Here is an 18,650-nt window from a genome sequence, read left to right on the forward strand (position 1 = left end):
TTCAAAAGTTAGGGCTCAGTACTTTTTTTCAAAGAAAGTAATACTTTTATTTAACAAATTGATCAAAAACAGTAAAGACAGATATAACCAGATTTATGCAAAGATTTCTATATAAAATAAATGCTGTTCTTTTGAACTTTCTATTCATCAAAGAATCCTGGAAAAACATTACGGTTTTCACAAAATTCCACAAAGGTTACTTGAGCTCCAAATCAGCATATTAGAATGACTTCAAGGATCATGTGACAATGAAGACTGGAGTAATGGGTGTTGAAAATTCAGCTTTGAATGACAAATTCAAAATATATTACAGTTTTTCTCAGTCGCTTTGGTGCATTTCTCACATCACTATTTACATTTGCACAACAGTTAGTTCAACCTCCACAACATTTAGTCATTTGTGCACATCATAGTAGCAGTTTCTTATTCCTTCGAACAAATTGCAAATGCTTTTGGACATGCATCAATTGCTTTCATACAACTCTCTGCTGTTTTATAACATTATCATTTGCTTATGTCATGTCAGTCAAAATTAACTATACTTGTGAATGCTGAATAGTCATTCCATATAAAACTAATAGTCCTCATTTCATTGCTTGAGTCATTACATACAAAAATGTTGAACTAGTTGTCAAAATCTGTCAAGCAAATTTTACACATTTTTTTTAAATCTTTTTTTCCTGAAAATGTCTCCTAAATTGAACAATTTCTCTCAAGTGAATCTCAACTTTCACTGATGAGAAGGGGAGTGTGAAGCATTAGTTGCAACCAATGATAAGCCACTTCTCTACAATCACTGTCAGAGGTGAATCCCATAAACCCCCATTTTACAAGCATATACGAACCAAGCAGGACATAGTGTGTACCATTTCTACAATACTGTGACACAGAAGTGGAAGGTCAGCCTCATGGAAGAGGGGTAAGGGTGCGGGGAAGAAGGGGAAGGGGACAAAACAGGGGAAGAGGAAGAAGAGGCCAATAGGCAGATCCCTGATGAAATCAGGGCTACAATTGTGGATCATGTTGTCAATCACAGCCTCAAAATGGCTGAGGCTGGTCGAAGGATGCAGCCAAATGTTGGGAGAACCACTGTAAATTCAATTATTCAAACATTTCATTGGGAGAACAGGTGTGTATAAATGGACAGTAATTCAGCACTAAACAATCTGCACTGCACTACTGTCATCGTGTCATACATGAAGCTTACAGTGGGACAAGAACTTGTCATTGTACATTTTACATTTAGACATACAGCTTTACTGCATCACACATTTAGTGTATTGTAGTGTACAGTAGTGTTACAGTAAAGATTTGCCATATGTACTGCAATATTGTTTACAGTTGTGCACAGCTCTACCCAAAGGGAGTTTATGTTTGTTGCAAATAAGGGTGTAATTTTTCTTTTGCACAATGCTGTGAACAAATTAGAATTGCAAAGAGCATATGCAGTAAAAATGTGAAACATACATATTCAATACAGTAATGTGTAACTTTACTGTATTTTTCAAATGGCTGTGCAAATAGTATATAGTGCTGTCTTGAGCATTTTCAGGTAGTGTCACCAAGATCTGACTTTTTTGCATTGGAAAACATTGACAGAGTAAACTGTCATAATGAAAACATGACAAAGCCATTTGACTATCTTGTTCATAAACAATGGTGTCAGGACTTTTCATCTTGATGACACTGACACTTTCATTGACACGAATACTTGCTTTTGAGGAATGACCTATCCATTTTGAGCAAGTGACACGCTTTTGCAGGTTATCAACTAGGTTTTGCAGTTTGTACTAATTGTTTTGAGAACTGCATTAACTGTTGTGCAAATGTGAATAGTGATGTGAGAAATGCACCAAAGCGACTGAGAAAAACTGTAAAATATAAAATATATATAATTTTAAATAATATTACAGTTTTTTCTGTATTTTTTTTTTTTCAGCCTTGGTGAGAATAAGAAACTTCTTCCAAAAGTAGGCCTATTTGTAGATGAAAATTATTTTATCATTTCCTTTTAGACAAGTGTACATTGGGATGTACATTTTACTTACTCTTGTGGCCTTTATAATACATTTAAATAGTCAAAGCCACTTTAGGCCTCATCACCGACTGCAGCCATGTCCTCATCTCATGAAACACCTGCGATTCAGCAAAGTACAAAGTAGTCAGAAAGAAGATACTTAAGTACATTTACTCAAATACTTTACATCTCGCAAGGAGAGACTATAGGGATGTAGTGTTAACACAGGGTCAATAGTTAAATGGCAAAACATGTTGCTATATGCAAATCCTTTGAAATGGCAAGATATTTTAAGTAGCCTACGATAGAAATAAATACTCAAAACAACCACTTTAGCAAATAGTATAGAAATGTTCTGTTTATTTAATCACTTTGGCATTTCATCACTCCTATATTTTTTCTGCTTTAACCCAAACAAAACAAGTACAGGCACAGTTCACAAAAGAATCTACATTGTCATTGGCCCACTTTACAAATCAATAAGAAAGGCATTCCCTCTTTGCAGTGCAAACATCCTGCTTTTTCATCCTCTGCCAAACAGTTTGGGTGGCCTTTTTTGGTTTATTTGCAAATAGAGGCCTTTAGACTTTAACCAAGTTGTACACAAAGAAGGGCACCATCACCGCCTTGTCATACTTGAGAATGATAAAAAGTTTTTCAAACTTACTTTACAAACGCAACTTAGTACCACTATAATGCTATAGACTCAAATTACTTTAATCTCCAATGGTCAGTCTTGTAACTGTGAAAATGAAATGGCAGTTCGAAATGTAGAATATTCATTGTCTGTGATTACATAAACTACATACAAATGTAACAATCAATTACATTGATAAAAACACATTAAGACACCTCAGTAAAACAGCAGTACAGTACATAACTAACAGCCTGTCACGCCTGACACATCTAACATTATTCTCTAACCATTTTAATCCTAGAATTCCTGCTTTCACCTTTTACCTAGTTGTCTAATATTTGCTTGAGTAATTCAAAACAATCCTTATAGAAAAAACAAGCTGCTGTCAACCCATTTCAACTTGCAATCATTTACAGTCAACTGTTGATTTGAACAAATTTATTAAAACATTAACCACTGGCCTTTCTAAGTGCATCAGTTATAAAAATGTAGATAAGGTTAAATGACCTACAGATATTCCCTTAAATTTAATTTTACTTAAAATATAGACAGACTGCACATCTAAGCAGATTTAAGTACCAAATTATGTTTTTTTTTTTTTCTTGAGGAAATGCTGAGTGAATGTTGTAACATTTGTAATATAATAACCCCCCTAACATAATTTACTTTAATACTTTCTAAAAATATAAACGATTGCCTATAGGTACAAAACAGAAAAGGGCTGCCTGATTGACCCACAGAAATGTAAAAAATACGTTACTATTCTAAAATACTGTAACACTGTGACGTGTTTGATATGAACCAAATATGCCTTTTACTTCTTTTACAAGGCACAAAGTCTATCATAGCGAGCTCCACTGATTAAACCATTACAAACCATCTCTCCAACTCAAAATAACACATTATTTAACAATTTCTAATCATATGCCAACTGTAATGAACATTGGTCCATCCACAATGGGGCTGGTCCCTCATGATAATCTTTTTTTTTTTTTCTCCATGATCTTCTTCCGAAGAACTGATATCTTCAGACTGTTTATGATACAGCAAAGTTGTTTGTGCTATGACACTTAAGGATGACGCCAAACTGAGTTTCCCCTCAGATAAAGGTATATGTGGAAGCTATGCTTATATTTTTCATTTCCAGTTTTGAAGTGATCAACATTTAGATGCTTACAGCTGAGAAACTATGATAGTAAAATTCAATAACTTAATAAACAGTCATTTACAGTTTGTATTGCCTTCTTGAGACCTCATGAGAATGTGCAACTTCAAAGGCATTATTGATATCAAAAGTTGTCCTAAATACAGCCCAAGGATGTTTTTATCCCCAATGTTTCTCTATCAGTCACGGGACATGTTGTACTTTGTGTTGCGGTCACAGGGTTTCTTTTTGTCTTTCTGATGTCAAAGGTAGATCACTTGATGGAGTGCAAAGGACACGCAGTCTCTAAAAAATGGCAAAACATAGTTGCAAAAGATTAACAAATTGCTTTGAACATGGCTAATTTTTACATTTAAAAGTAATTTAGTGTTAAATCATGCATGGAATTACCTGTTTCAGTGTACCAGGAGTGACAAGGATGACATAGATCATCCATACAGGAACCAGCAATGTTGAGGAGAGAGTGAACCACCAACCAACAGCATAGCCCCACCAGGGGTATTCGAATGTGTTGTTAAACTTTAAAGGAGTGAATTTGACCAAAGAGAAAACAAATGTACCCTAAAGAAGCAAAGACGTTCATTGAATTAATGGTGAAGACAATCTATGTTCTTACTTCCTAATAATACAATGATAACAGAATACTTACTGATTTTAACACTGAAATTGTTTTCAGTGAAGCTACATTGAAACAATATGTATTGTGAAAAGTGCTATGCAAATAAACTTGAATTGAATTAAAGGCAAAGTCCACCCAAAAATGAAAATTGTTCCAAACCTGTACAAATTTCTTTGTTCTGCTGAACACAAAGGAAGATATTTGGAAGAATGTTTGTAACCAAGGAGATCTTGCCCCCCATTGATTACCATAGTAGGAAAAAAAAAATACTATGGCAGTCAATGGGGGGCGAGATCTGCTTGGTTACAAATATTTCATTTTTGGGTGATCCCTTTAATAATGGTTAAGAACTAGATGAACACTGCAGTTATTTTACTTAAAAGATTAGTCCACGTTTAAATACACTTTTCCTGATAAATGTACTCACCCCCATGTCATCCAAGATGTTCATGTCTTTCTTTCGTCAGTCGAAAAGAAATGAAGGTTTTTGAGGAAAACATTCCAGGATTATTCTCCTTACAGTGGATTTCAATGGCTACCAACAGGTTGAAGGTCTTCAAAAATTACAGTTTCAGTGCAGCTTCAAGGGCTTTAAACGATACCAGATGAGTAATAAAATAAGGTCTTATCTAGCGAATCGATAGGTCATTTTCGAAAAAAATACAACCGTTTATGCTTTATAAACAAATATCGCCTTGAACGAATTCAAGTTACGGAAAAAAACGAAACTGGCGCCGCGTTCATTCCGTAAGTAGCATAGGGAAGGCGTAGAACATTCAGCGTAAGCGTTATGAAGAATGCGGAAGCGGAAAGTACATTCAAGGCGATATTTCATTTATAAAGCATAAACGGTTGTATTTTTTTTGAAAATGACCTATCGATTCGCTAGATAAGACCCTTATTACTCATCTGGTATCGTTTAAAGCCCTTAAAGCTGCACTGAAACTGTAATTTTGACCTTCAATCTGTTGGTAGCCATTGAAATCCACTGTAAGGAGAAAAATCCTGGAATGTTTTCCTCAAAAACCTTCATTTCTTTTCGACTGACGAAAGAAAGACATGAACATCTTGGATGACATGGGGGTGAGTAAATTTATCAGGAAAAGTGTATTTAAAAGTGGACTAATCCTTTAATATAACCACAACACCTTGAATCAGAGTAAAACGTGCACTTACTATACACACAATAGGAGTGACATACTTCCAACAGTATTTCATTAGCGTCAGAGGACGATAACCGATCATGTCTACAATGTTTTCATAAAGACGATCAGAACCTGAAAAACCAGAGACAAACCATAAGTCTTAGGAGAGATTGACCACGGCTGCGTCTGAAATCGCATACTATCTTGAGTAGGTACTTATTTTGAATAAGTAATTACTTTGTGACCGCTAAAAATTGTGCTCTATAGTATGAATGTGTGTAGTATGAATGTAATCTGTACATACTACATTTGCCATGTTGACATTATCATGTAACCTACCAGCGTCAGTTGCAGCACTTCACTGCCATTCACAAATCCTCTCCTGTGGCCTCATGAGATAGTAAATCATCGTAATGCACACTTCAGAATCTCGCCAGAAGTAGTAGGTCATCTGGGTACTTTTTGCCTACGCTTTTATGAGTACTGTGAATTCGGACATACTTCTTTTGTCACATACTGTTTTCGCCTACTATATAGCAAGGGAGTATGCGATTTCGGATGCAGCCCAGGTAAATTACCTACACATATTAAAAGAATGCTCACCAGTTTTGTGCTCAATTCTTATTGTTTATGGTTCATGACCTGGTCAACCTTTACTAGTATAAACACAATGCAGCAGTATGGTGGTGGCTTGAAAGTCTGGGCTAACAACAAAAAAGCTGCAGGTGACTCTAGCACCACTAGTGTCCTTAGAGAAGGCACTTAACGCATCAGTCGCTCTGGTAGAGTTGTCCCTGAATAGTGTATCTGTATAGTACGATAGTAGTTCAGCATAACAAGGGTTGTGCTAAAACTTTGGCACAGTATTTTAGCACAAAAACCTTCAATCTGGTTTAATCAGGCACCATGCACATTTAAATTAAGCTATTCTCAAATATGCTTCCTTTGTTTGTAAACCAGGCTTTTTTAAGGCCCTATGATTTCCGCAATGCAAAAATCACAGGCTGAATAACAAATCCAGTCATAAAAATGGAATTTACTATATGACACAGAATGTTATGGAATTTGGCAAATTTTGGATGAGTAAATAAAAAGTAGTGCTGTACTCATTTAAATTATGATATGGACTAGTGTCTGTGAATATTAAGGTGCAAAAAGACAATTTAAATACGTAAGCCTGTATGTTCTGCGTGTCTCTGCGTAAATAAATGGTGGCGTTTTGTCAACTAAACAAATTTTAACAGATTAATTAGTTAAATTGTTAATGTTTTATGCCATTTACCATCATTTTTGATCACAATTTTGTTTCATATCATAATTTAAGCAACAATTTAATTAAACCCTTCACAAAAGTAAAAGTTTTATGAATTCAATTGATTAGACATGCTTTTTTTATTGTTAAAATTTTATTAAACCATTAAAATTGAATCCAAATGGAAAACATGGAATTTGGGAAAAATAAAATAAAATTAAACAAACATAATTCATAAGGCCCTATAATAATTTTAATAAAAAATATTAAATTGGTATGTTTCATGATTTCAATTAAGACATACTTTTTGATTACTAAAATTTAATTTAAATCTTTAAAACAGAGTCCAGAAAAATTCAATAGGAAAAAGTGGAATTTGAAGAAAAACAGAAAACAAACAAACAAACAAAAAACCCCCCCTGGAATTTTAGAAAAAATAAAAAAGGATTTCATAGGCCCTACATATTAAATTAGATTGCACCATTAAAAAAATATATTTAGTGGATCAAATAGTGGAGAAGAGTATTAATCGGGCATATTTTCAGTTGTGCAGGGTAGACAGACACATATAATTTCTGATTTAGTATTATTACTCACCATAAAACCAGCCAATACATACTGACTGTGCGATGGCAAATAGCAGGAGGGTCATTCCACTGCAGGAATAGTAATCAAATAACTGAAAGATATACAGGCCCCCCTATCGAACCAATGCAAAAAATATAATATAACATTGATCAGTACTCAAATCTCAGATTTTTTTTTTTCATTGGTTATTACTTGATCTGATTTAGACAGTATGAGTCAGGAAAGAACAAATATCAAAGATTCTAAATGTTGTTTAATGTAAAACAATTAACAAAATAAAAGCCAAGAGTAATGATTAAATTATGAACATAATCACCTCTGTTACCATCAGGAGGCCAATGAAGAAGCAGCTCACACAGATGAGGAGGAGGAAGAGTTTACGACGGTGTCCTTGGAGGAAGAAGTTGGGGTTCATGTCTGTTATGGCTGTCATGAGAGCCTCCAAACCCACAAACTGAAAAAGAGAATGAGATGCAATGACAGTGTTATGTTTTTAACGCTGTACTGTCCTGAAGAACTTGAATAACACATTTACTGTAAGTATATTGCATGCACAAAACTCTTGAGAATATTAAGAACCAACTTCAACAGAATAATGTGTGTAAATTATGATATGTAATATATGCTGTCAAATACAGTGCTCAGCATAAATGAGTACACCCCCTTTGAAAAGTAACATTTTAAATAATATCTCAATGAACACAAAAACAATTTCCAAAATGTTGACAAGACTAAGTTTTATATAGCATCTGTTTAACTTATAACGTGAAAGTAAGGTTAAAAATATAACTTAAAGAACAAAATTTTCAGTTTTACTCAAATTAGGGTGAGGCAAAAATGAGTACAAATGTCTAAATTAACAAGAATTCAACCACAGGAGAGTCAACTTATTCATTAAACAGGTGTCCAGCAGACAGTTGACTATAAAAGGGTGTTAAAACCGCTTCCCCATTTCATGCTGTCAGCAATGGCACCACATGGAAGAGAAATGTCACAAGACCTGAGAAAGAAAATAATTTATTTACACCAGAAAGGTGAAGGCTTCAAGAAGATCAGCAAAGCTTTACTTATCAGTCAGAATACTGTAGCAAAAGTGGTACAAAAATTTAAAAAAGATGGAACTGCAACCATCTCACAGAGACGTCCAGGTCATCCACGTATGTTAACACCTCAATAGGAACGTCTTCTGATGAGAAAGGCTGAAGAAAATCGGCATGCAAGTTCACTGCAGTTATCTAAAGAAGTAGAAAGCCAAACTGGGGTAACTATTTCCCGTAACACAATATGGCATACACTGCAGAGGAATGGCATGCAATGGGTGCCGTCCATGAAAGAAGCCTCTACTAAAGCCCAGGCACAAAAAAAGCCCGCCTAGAGTTTGCCAGGGCCCATGCTGACAAGGATGAAGTCTACTGGGACTCTATACTCTGGAGTGATGAGACCAAGATAAATGTTTTTTGAACTGATGGCTTCAAAACTGTATGGCAAAGGTGAGGAATACAAAGAAAAATGCATGGTGCCTACAGTGAAACATGGTGGTGTCAGTGTCCTTATGTGGGGCTGCATGAGTGATGCTGGTGTCGGGGAGCTGCATTTCATTGATGGCATCATGAATTCACAGATGCACTGCTCTATTCTGACAGAGAAGATGCTACCATCACTCCGTGCCTTTGGTCGTTGTGCACTTTTCCAACATGACAATGATCCTAAACACACATCTAAGGCCACTGTTAGATTTCTGAAAAAGAACAGGGTGAAAGTGATTCAGTGGCTCCTGATCTGAACCCAATCAAACACCTATGGGGAAAAGACAAGTTAAGCATCACTCTCCATCCAGCATCCAGTCTCTAATAGAAGTCATTCTTGAAGAATGGACAAAGATAGATGTTACAAAATGTCGCCAACTTGTTCATTCCATGCCTAAAAGACTTGGTGCTGTCATTAAAAATTATGGAGGCCATACAAAGTACTAGATGTAGTAGTTTTTGTTGTGAGGTGTACTCATTTTTGCATCACCCTAATTTGAGTAAAACTGAAAAATGTGCAATATAAGTTATATTATTAACCTTACATTTATGTTACAAGTTAAACATGTTATATTAAACTTAGACTTGTCAACATTTTGGAAATTATTTGTGTGTTCATTGAGATATTGTTTAAAATGTTACTTTTCCAAGGAGGTGTACTCATTTACGCTGAGCACTGTAGCTTTATCAAAAGTCATGTCACCTTTATTTTTATAGTGCTTTATAAAGTAGAAATTGTTTCAGAGCAGCTTCATATTAATGAAAATGTGACAGAATTAATGATGCAAACTTCAAATATGAGACAGATTCAAATTCTCCTATAAAGCAGCTGTAGCAAGATAACAGTCATTAATCAGCTCAGTTCAGTTTAGCATTGATTCAGTTCAGTTCAATAACTGTGTAAAGTTCATTCATTATGTAACAAGTTTAATTCTGCTGTAAAGCAGCTCTACAGAAGACAATGGTGTCATTATTCAGTTTCATCCGATAGTGTCAGTGCAGACAATACTAAATGCAATTTTCAAACAGTCAAACACCTCATGTACTTTAGAGAAAATGTGCTCTCACCTCACTGTCAAGGCCCAGCAGAATAATCATGAGGAAGAAACATATGGACCACAGCTGAGGCATGGGCATCATTGCTACAGCTCGTGGATATGCAATGAAGGCCAAACCAGGGCCTGGCAAAAGAAGAGAAATGTGAATTGATGTGTGGGAAATGTATGGGAAAAAATAGACATAAAGGAGCTGCTGTTGTTTAAGTTACCTGACTCTGCCACCTTTGAGATATCAACCCCCTGTTCCAAGGCCATGAAGCCTAAAACAGAAAAGATTGCAAAGCCAGCCACAAAACTGGTTCCACTGTTCAGCAGGCACAGATAAACACAGTCTCTACAAGCAGAAACAAAGCATGCTGTCAAAACCCATCACAGCAATCTGTCTATTATACAGTCATTAGCTATTTTTACCCATATTATATATGAGTAAGAACAGCTAATGGCTCTAAAAATGTATCTAAAAGTATATCTGCATTTATATTTAAATGTACTGTAATGTGGTTTCTCGTGACCTAAGTTCTCTCACTTGTAGCAGTTGTTGTTGTACTTATTGTAGCTTCCCAAAGCTGTAAGGCACCCAATGCAAAGAGCATAGGAGTAAAATATTTGTGTTCCAGCATCCATCCACACCTAAAGGCATGAGAGACCAATCCATTAGGTATTTGCAATACATGAAACATGAAGGGTCTGGTCCAGTTCCATATTGCGAAATATCCAAGTTAAGAATGACTTTGTGTCACTGATTGATTATTTAGCGATTAGTTATTTTAAAAGCTTAATCAGTTTTGACATTCATCTGTAGAGACTGTGATTAAGCAAAAATAATAAACAACTTCCTATATAAAAAGCTCTAAGAATTTTTATTTGTCCCTGGTTGATAAAACAATGGTCTTGTAACTTACATTGACACCGACTATCAGACTTGGATGCATCCTCACATGAAAGCAGAACTTTTTGGCTTTTTCAGATGCTAACATTTACAATATTCACCATTATTAATTCATTATTAATTTCTTCAATTGAAAAAGTCCAAGAATGAAGTTGCGGAATAAGAGGTACTAAAATAAAATGAACAACATCGAGCTTGTCGTGTGATCAAGATGAGGCCATCAAGAAAAGGGAAATAGAATAAAAGTTTAGGCCACTGATATGACTGGCCTGATGGTCATGTGAGTGTACATCATTTTAAACAAAAGCACCAACCATAAATACTTTTCATTCTGCAAATGTCTTTACAAATAGAAGAAAAAATCTTCATCTACTACTAATATCACCTCATCTACTACTAATATCATGTTTACCTGTGGGTCTGCAAGGCGTGCTGGATTTGGGTAGAGGTAGAAGGAGATGCCATCAATGGCTCCAGGCAACGTAAGACCTCGAATCAGAAGCACCAGCAGCATAACATATGGAAATGTAGCAGTAAAATACACAACCTGAAAAATAAAGAACAAGGGCACTCCAATTTTGAGATCCAGAATACCTGATTTAAAAGTATGAAAACAGAATCAACTGGACTACGTCAATATCCATGACAAGCAGACTGAGGTAACATGTAGCCAGATGTCATCTCTATCAGATATATATTCAAAGCGCCAGTTTTTCAGTTAGCCCTCACCTTGCCTGTGGACTTCACTCCCTTCCACACACAGAAGTAGCAGATGATCCAGGCCAAAAGGAGACACAGAGCCAGCTCCCATCTCACACTGCCCAGCTCATTCACACTACCAGTTATATTCAATACTCGCCTCCTACAAGAAACACTCGTTGTAATTGATCTCTTTATTTCTAATATAAAAAATAATTACACTTGAAAGTTGTGTTTGCATTTAGATTTAGTATATATATTTCACAAATAAAAAAGCAAAATGTTCAAACCTGATAAAAATTGGTTAAGGTATTTATCTGAATTTTGGGGGGGGGGGGGGGGAGCAAATTACAGCTGCAGGTTTTATTTTTACATTGCAAAAAAGACTGCAAATAAAAACAAAAAGCTCACAGGAAAAAACATTCATTAACTACAACATAATCAGTTATTAATATTAAATTGGTGCTTTCTTGTTTTTGCATGCGTTCATCATTTCTTTGTATGACAGCCTGGCCAAAAATTATGTCTGCACAATTTGGCATGTTTCATTGCATTATCACAAATGTAACAATGGACTTCAAGCCAAACTGCACAATATGCTTACAAAATCAACAAATAATATTTGAATAAGGCTGGACATCACTTTTAGCCACTACTGTATAAACTTTTGGTTATTTTATAAACTCACTCCCAAAATTCTTTAACAGGTGATGACACATTCTCCAAAAAGCTCAGGTTTCTTGTCCCCCCCATTCGGTCAAACTCGACACAGTTCTCTGTAAGGGTAAAGAAAAAACATGATCTATTACAAAAAAAAAAAAAAAAAAAAGATAAAATTTTCAAAGTAACTAGTAATGTAACATGCCTGAATTCCACCAGTTCCTGCAGCTAGCCCATGGTAGTTCACCACTAAAAGAAGAGAAGAGATAGAAGAAAGCCCAGGCCAAAATGATGATGTAGTAGGTACTGGAATAGAAGACGACCACCTGACTCCCATAACCCAGACCTAAAGAGAAGCAAACCACAACAATTACCCCCTTATGATTATGATGACAGCAGTTGATCAGCCTTTAAATTCAATACCAGTTCGCTTTGAATGTTTGGGTTAAATGTACTGGAGAGGTCCATTATGTATATATTACATACCGTTACAGAGGTTAAAATTAATTATTTAATAATGCATTTCTATTGATTATTTATAATGAATTTACACATATAATAGTTTATCTTATTAAATATTGTATGACGAATTTGGGGCTTTGAAGTTTTGAATCTTGTTTGACTTATAAATGATAGCCCTATTCAGACAGGACTAGTTTTCAAGGGGTACTTGCTTTATCAAAACCTTACACCCTTACAACCTTATTATGATCTTACAGTTTTTCTCAGTCGCTTTGGTGCATTTCTCACATCACTATTTACATTTGCACAACAGTTAGTTCAACCTCCACAACATTTAGTCATTTGTGCACATCATAGTAGCAGTTTCTTATTCCTTCGAACAAATTGCAAATGCTTTTGGACATGCATCAATTGCTTTCATACAACTCTCTGCTGTTTTATAACATTATCATTTGCTTATATAATTTCAGTCAAAAATGCTGAATAGTCATTCCATATAAAACTAATAGTCCTCATTTCATCGCTTGAGTCATTACATACAAAAATGTTGAACTAGTTGTCAAAATCTGTCAAGAAAATTTTACACTTTTTTTTAAAATCTTTTTTTCCTGAAAATGTCTCCTAAATTGAACAATTTCTCTCAAGTGAATCTCAACTTTCACTGATGAGAAGGGGAGTGTGAAGCATTAGTTGCAACCAATGATAAGCCACTTCTCTACAATCACTGTCAGAGCTGAATCCCATAAACCCCCACTTTACAAGCATATACGAACCAAGCAGGTGTACCATTTCTACAATACTGTGACACAGAAATTGAAGGTCAGCCTCGTGGAAGAGGGGTAAGGATGCGGGGAAGAAGGGGAAGAGGAAGAAGAGGCCAAGTACATAGGCAGATCCCTGATGAAATTAGGGCTACAATTGTGGATCATGTTGTCAATCACGGCCTCACAATGGCTGAGGCTGGTCGAAGGGTGCAGCCAAATGTTGGGAGAACCACTGTAAATTCAATTATTCAAACATTTCGTCGGAAGAACAGGTGTGTATAAATGGACAGTAATTCAGCACTAAACAATCTGCACTGCACTACTGTCATTGTGTCATACATGAAGCTTGCAGTGGGACAAGAACTTGTCACTGTACATTTTACATTTAGACGTACAGCTTTACTGCATCACACATTTAGTGTATTGTAGTGTACAGTAGTGTTACAGTAAAGATTTGCCATATGTACTGCAATATTGTTTACAGTTGTGCACAGCTCTACCCAAAGGGAGTTTATGTTTGTTGCAAATAAGGGTGTAATTTTTCTTTTGCACAATGCTGTGAACAAATTAGAATTGCAAAGAGCATATGCAGTAAAAATGTGAAACATACATATTCAATACAGTAATGTGTAACTTTACTGTATTTTTCAAATGGCTGTGCAAATAGTATATAGTGCTGTCTTGAGCATTTTCAGGTAGTGTCACCAAGATCTGACTTTTTTGCATTGGAAAACATTGACAGAGTAAACTGTCATAATGAAAACATGACAAAGCCATTTGACTATCTTGTTCATAAACAATGGTGTCAGGACTTTTCATCTTGATGACACTGACACTTTCATTGACATGAATACTTGCTTTTGAGGAATGACCTATCCATTTTGAACAAGTGACATGCTTTTGCAGGTTATCAACTAGGTTTTGCAATTTGTACTAATTGTTTTGAGAACTGCATTAACTGTTGTGCAAATGTAAATAGTGATGTGAGAAATGCACCAAAGCGACTGAGAAACTGTATTATGAAAGCTAAACGGATTTTGATGTTTTTTTTTTCTTTTGTCAGACTCAACAAATAGAGGATTGTGACTCAAGAGAAATCCATGTTATTTAAATATACTCACATGATAAACCATTTTTCAAACTGATTATTACAAAAACAACTTATGCTTCAAAAAGGAAGTTTCTCGCATTTCAGACTACTATTGTTTACTATTGCAGTGCACGGGGTGTTTAACTACAACCATCTAATTTTAACAGCAAAATTACATACATCACTATGGCTGACATACAGTACAACAACATGTACTATATTGTACACCAACACTGACATTACAGGCGAACAATGAAATTCACCTTCAAATAGTGGGCAGATCTTCCTCCAGCAGGTGACAGTCCCTTGGCTTGTGTACTGACCCAGAGCAGTCTCCATAAGAAAAAGAGGAATGCCACAGGCAAACAGAAAGACCACATATGGAATGAAAAACACTCCTAAAAAAAGGAAATACACAGCTGTTTTTAGACAGTTTATGTTCACCACTTTAGTATAGGACACAAACAAAAACAAACAAAAACCAGAACTGGTTGAACTGAATTGTTTAAAGAGAGCTCACAGTTATATTTGAACAAACCTCCTCCGTTCTTGTAACACAAATATGGAAACCTCCACACATTTCCCAAACCAATGATCTGGCCAGCAACAGCTAAGATAAACTCCACTTTACTGGACCACTGGCCCCTCACTCGGATTTTGAGGCCTGTGTCAACACTTCCTGAATCTGGATAAGCCAGTTTAAACTGCAAATCTGGGTCATGCTGCATCTCCATGTCACTGCGGAAAAAAAAAATCTGTCAAAACACTGATGCTAGAGAGGCACAAACAAAGTTTAAAACAGAGTGGTTACTGAAACATGTAAAGGTCAAAAACAGCAATGAGTCTTTGTTCAGTACCATCTGGTTGTTCCAGCTCTTACACTGGGAGCTGGGCATTCAAATAATGATATTCAAAATTAGAATAAGTGTCCAGCTTCCCAAAGCAGCGTAAAAGACATCAACCACACAACATTTGTGGCTGATCTTAATTTTTTGTATTTCTCTAATAGTGTAATGTAGATGCATAAGAACATACTCGCCACAATAGATTTGATTACACACATTTAAATGCATGACTGTATTGTGGAAAAGATAACTAAAGGTTTTTCATCAAAGTTAGGCATAATCTTGGAAGAATACATGCTGATGGATTTTGTGGTGCCTAAATTTCTTATAAATTCAAAACTATAATTTTCACACCTCCATTTAAATGCATTTGTCACTAATTGATTAAACTAATTTCAAACATTTACTTGTGAAGACCTTGGTACATTTAACACTCTGTAATAGAAACATTATTAAAGAATTATCATAAAACTAGCCTCGAGCGTCTATGAACAAATTAGTGCTGTGTGATATTGGAAAAAAATTGACATTGCGATATTTTGTTTTTCTGCAATGCATATTGCAATATAAAAGAAAGAAAAAAGAAAAATCACCAGATGACTTGAATAGCTCTATTTGGAAAGAATTAATCATTCTAGAATGTTTGGGGTGATTTTGTAGGGGAGTGCATCTGCACAAAAAAATACAATTAAAAGCATAAACAAATACAATCGAACAAAGATACAAATGAAATGAACTGTGCTTTTTGGGCAAGTCTAACAGTATTCAGGTACATTAATTGAATAATCAAATAACACTGCATAGTCGTCACTGCATATATTAAATATAATTGATCTTTGTTACAGCTACAAAAGTGATTTTCTCTTTGCGTTTTGTTTTTTTGATAACATTAATGACACAGATAGCAGCAGGAATATTAGGCTGCTGTCACTTTAAGACCGAACGCACAGATGCATTTCCTTTCTCAATTGTTTACGTTCACGTAAACCATAAGCGACTGTGTTTATGAGGATACTTGTATTTTTTTCCATTCATTTTTACCATAGGGATTTTAAAAAAGTCTTTGATAAAAAGAGTTATAATCCGTGAACCAAGCCAATCAGCTAAGAGGTGAATCATAACGCTACAAACTTTGATTTGAAGCAAAAAAAAATTTGAAAATCAGACAAAAGGTACAAGACTGTACACCCAACGGCTTTAGTGAGGGAAAGAAGTACAATCCCATGAAGCACTGCAAATAGCATGATTGAATTAAAAATTAAAAAAAAAAAAAAAAAAAGGTTAAATAATGCCGGCTGATGGCTTCAGCAGAAGCAAATACCATAACCTTGTAGCTCACAGTAGGGCTGTCTTTAAAGGTTTACAAGTTATCCTTAAAAATCAATTTCCCTATGCAGAAAATAAATGGAGTTTTTACTTCCAGAACCGACTGTTGCGCTCTGTACTTGACACAGCACATCCTGTGATGTAACTATCACGGATGCGCACATCGCGATACAGTTGCGTATCGACTGTTAAAAAGAAAGACGGCAGTGTACAGATCCAATCTAAAAGCATTTTAATTGTTTTGAAGTCTTGAGTGTTTGCACATATGTTCTCAATAAGAATTTGTTTTTGGAGTTTACAAAAAAAAAGTATACTTAGGATTTTTACTAAATGTTGAGGTCAGTGAGTACAAGCTGTTTGTGCAACTCCTCACAGCTGAAATAATCTTGTGTCCCCAAAACAGGAGGCACTGCAGGGTGCTTAGTCACATTCCCTTCTCTGCCCTCATTTCTTGTGCTGTGACCCTTATAATAAGCGAAGAAAAAAATTACACAGAAAGATATAGTTTCTTAATGATCCCATGGGGGGCAGTAAAGGTACTCCAGGGGGTCTATGGAGAACAGGAAAGTTAAGATTTTGTCTAAGTTTTGATATTTTTAGGTGGTGTAACTGTTTGGAGATTAAGGTCTCATTTTTTATTATTTCTTTAAAAAAAAAAAAAAACAAAAAAAAAAACACAAGTAACTTTGCTTGTCATGTGACAAGAAAGGACCCCTTCAGACCCTCATGACTGTATGTCAAGGTCATTATTTTTATCACTTTTTTTTTAATGAATAGGCACATTTTAAACTTGTGAAATGGAACGATGCTAAGGAAATTGTGTGACTAACATTTAAAAACATTTTTATAAATATAATGACTTTTGATATTTATTTTTATCTTTAAAAATATTTTTTTAATTCTAATTAAAAAACTGAAACATTTACAAAATGGTACAATTCTTCATCAAAAATGTATGAAATCAACATGAATACAAATATTTCATTTCTGTTAGCTTTGCACGTGTGTTTTAAACTACATTAAACGTCTCCTACTACTAGAAATCCTTAATTCTCATTAACAATATTTTAATTTTATTGTGTCAAGTGGCATGTTAGGGCGAGGTAAGCAAAAAAAAAAAAAAAAAAAGACGTTTTCACTTATTAAAGAACCTGTCTGTACATGCATAATTGTAACCATAAACAGCAATTGAATCTGAAGCACGAACTACTTATCGTCATGGAGCACAGATTGTCCCTGATGATCTGAGTATCTGAATACAGAGAAGGAGGAAACTCACTCAGTTATTGCGCTTTTGTTCATGCCCTTTGGCCTAGATTCAGCAGCCGAACACTTGTGCTGCTCAAACCCACGCGGAGGAGACGCCGGGTGCCAAGTGAAATACTTTTAAAAACAAAAGCATATAGAAAACAGTTCAACTACGCAGTTAATTTCAGAGCTCATCTGAACCACTTCAGTAAATTACAATGCATTGGAAACAATACAGATAGAAAACAAAAGCTATAGGAGGTGTTACCTGACGCAGGCGACCAGTCAAAAGTTCAGGAAGTCTACTGAATTTACATTGGTCGTGAAAGTTAAGCTTAAATCAGTGTGATTCGGTCGTTATAATACTGTCACTGAAGCCCACCCCTCTCATTTTCTCCACCTCTCGAAAGGGGAAACAAGTCCATACAGAACCGAGAGTGTATATCGCATGTGCGTGTGTGTTTTTATTTGGCCGTATGTGTGAGTGTGTCTCAGCTAAAGGCGGGGCTTAGATCAACAGCTTGCAGAGCAATAAATGACAACGTTTCTAAATATGTTCATCTTGTTTTTTATGATGCCAAAAATATCTATTAATTACATGTAAACAAACGTGATACTCCTCGCTTAACATGAGTAAACAATAATTACGCAATATTACAC

At 35.3% G+C, this 18,650-nt stretch overlaps 1 protein-coding gene across 4 annotated transcripts; it reads right to left on the minus strand.

Moving 5' to 3' along the window:
* Positions 1–2,348: 2,348 nt before the first annotated feature.
* On the minus strand, positions 2,349–18,495 carry slc6a22.1 (solute carrier family 6 member 22, tandem duplicate 1). 4 transcript variants are annotated; one of them, XM_048199491.1, is made up of 16 exons: positions 18,259–18,493; positions 18,022–18,128; positions 15,110–15,309; positions 14,835–14,969; positions 12,461–12,601; positions 12,284–12,371; positions 11,626–11,758; positions 11,309–11,443; positions 10,534–10,637; positions 10,217–10,341; positions 10,018–10,130; positions 7,740–7,877; positions 7,433–7,535; positions 5,615–5,715; positions 4,210–4,380; positions 2,349–4,104 (listed from the first exon to the last, which is right to left on the minus strand). In XM_048199491.1, exons 2-16 carry the CDS (start codon positions 18,042–18,044, stop codon positions 4,033–4,035), a joined length of 1,782 nt encoding a protein of 593 aa, XP_048055448.1. In that variant the 5' UTR covers positions 18,045–18,128; positions 18,259–18,493; the 3' UTR covers positions 2,349–4,032. The 4 variants fall into 4 exon arrangements, with proteins under 4 accessions (XP_048055448.1, XP_048055447.1, XP_048055449.1 ...); XM_048199490.1 differs by having other exon boundaries at positions 18,022–18,125; positions 18,259–18,492; XM_048199492.1 differs by lacking the exon at positions 18,022–18,128.
* Between the last annotated feature and the right edge of the window lie 155 nt (positions 18,496–18,650).

Source organism: Megalobrama amblycephala, linkage group LG8 (assembly GCF_018812025.1).
Source record: "Megalobrama amblycephala isolate DHTTF-2021 linkage group LG8, ASM1881202v1, whole genome shotgun sequence".
NCBI classification, from domain to species: Eukaryota; Metazoa; Chordata; class Actinopteri; order Cypriniformes; family Xenocyprididae; genus Megalobrama; species Megalobrama amblycephala.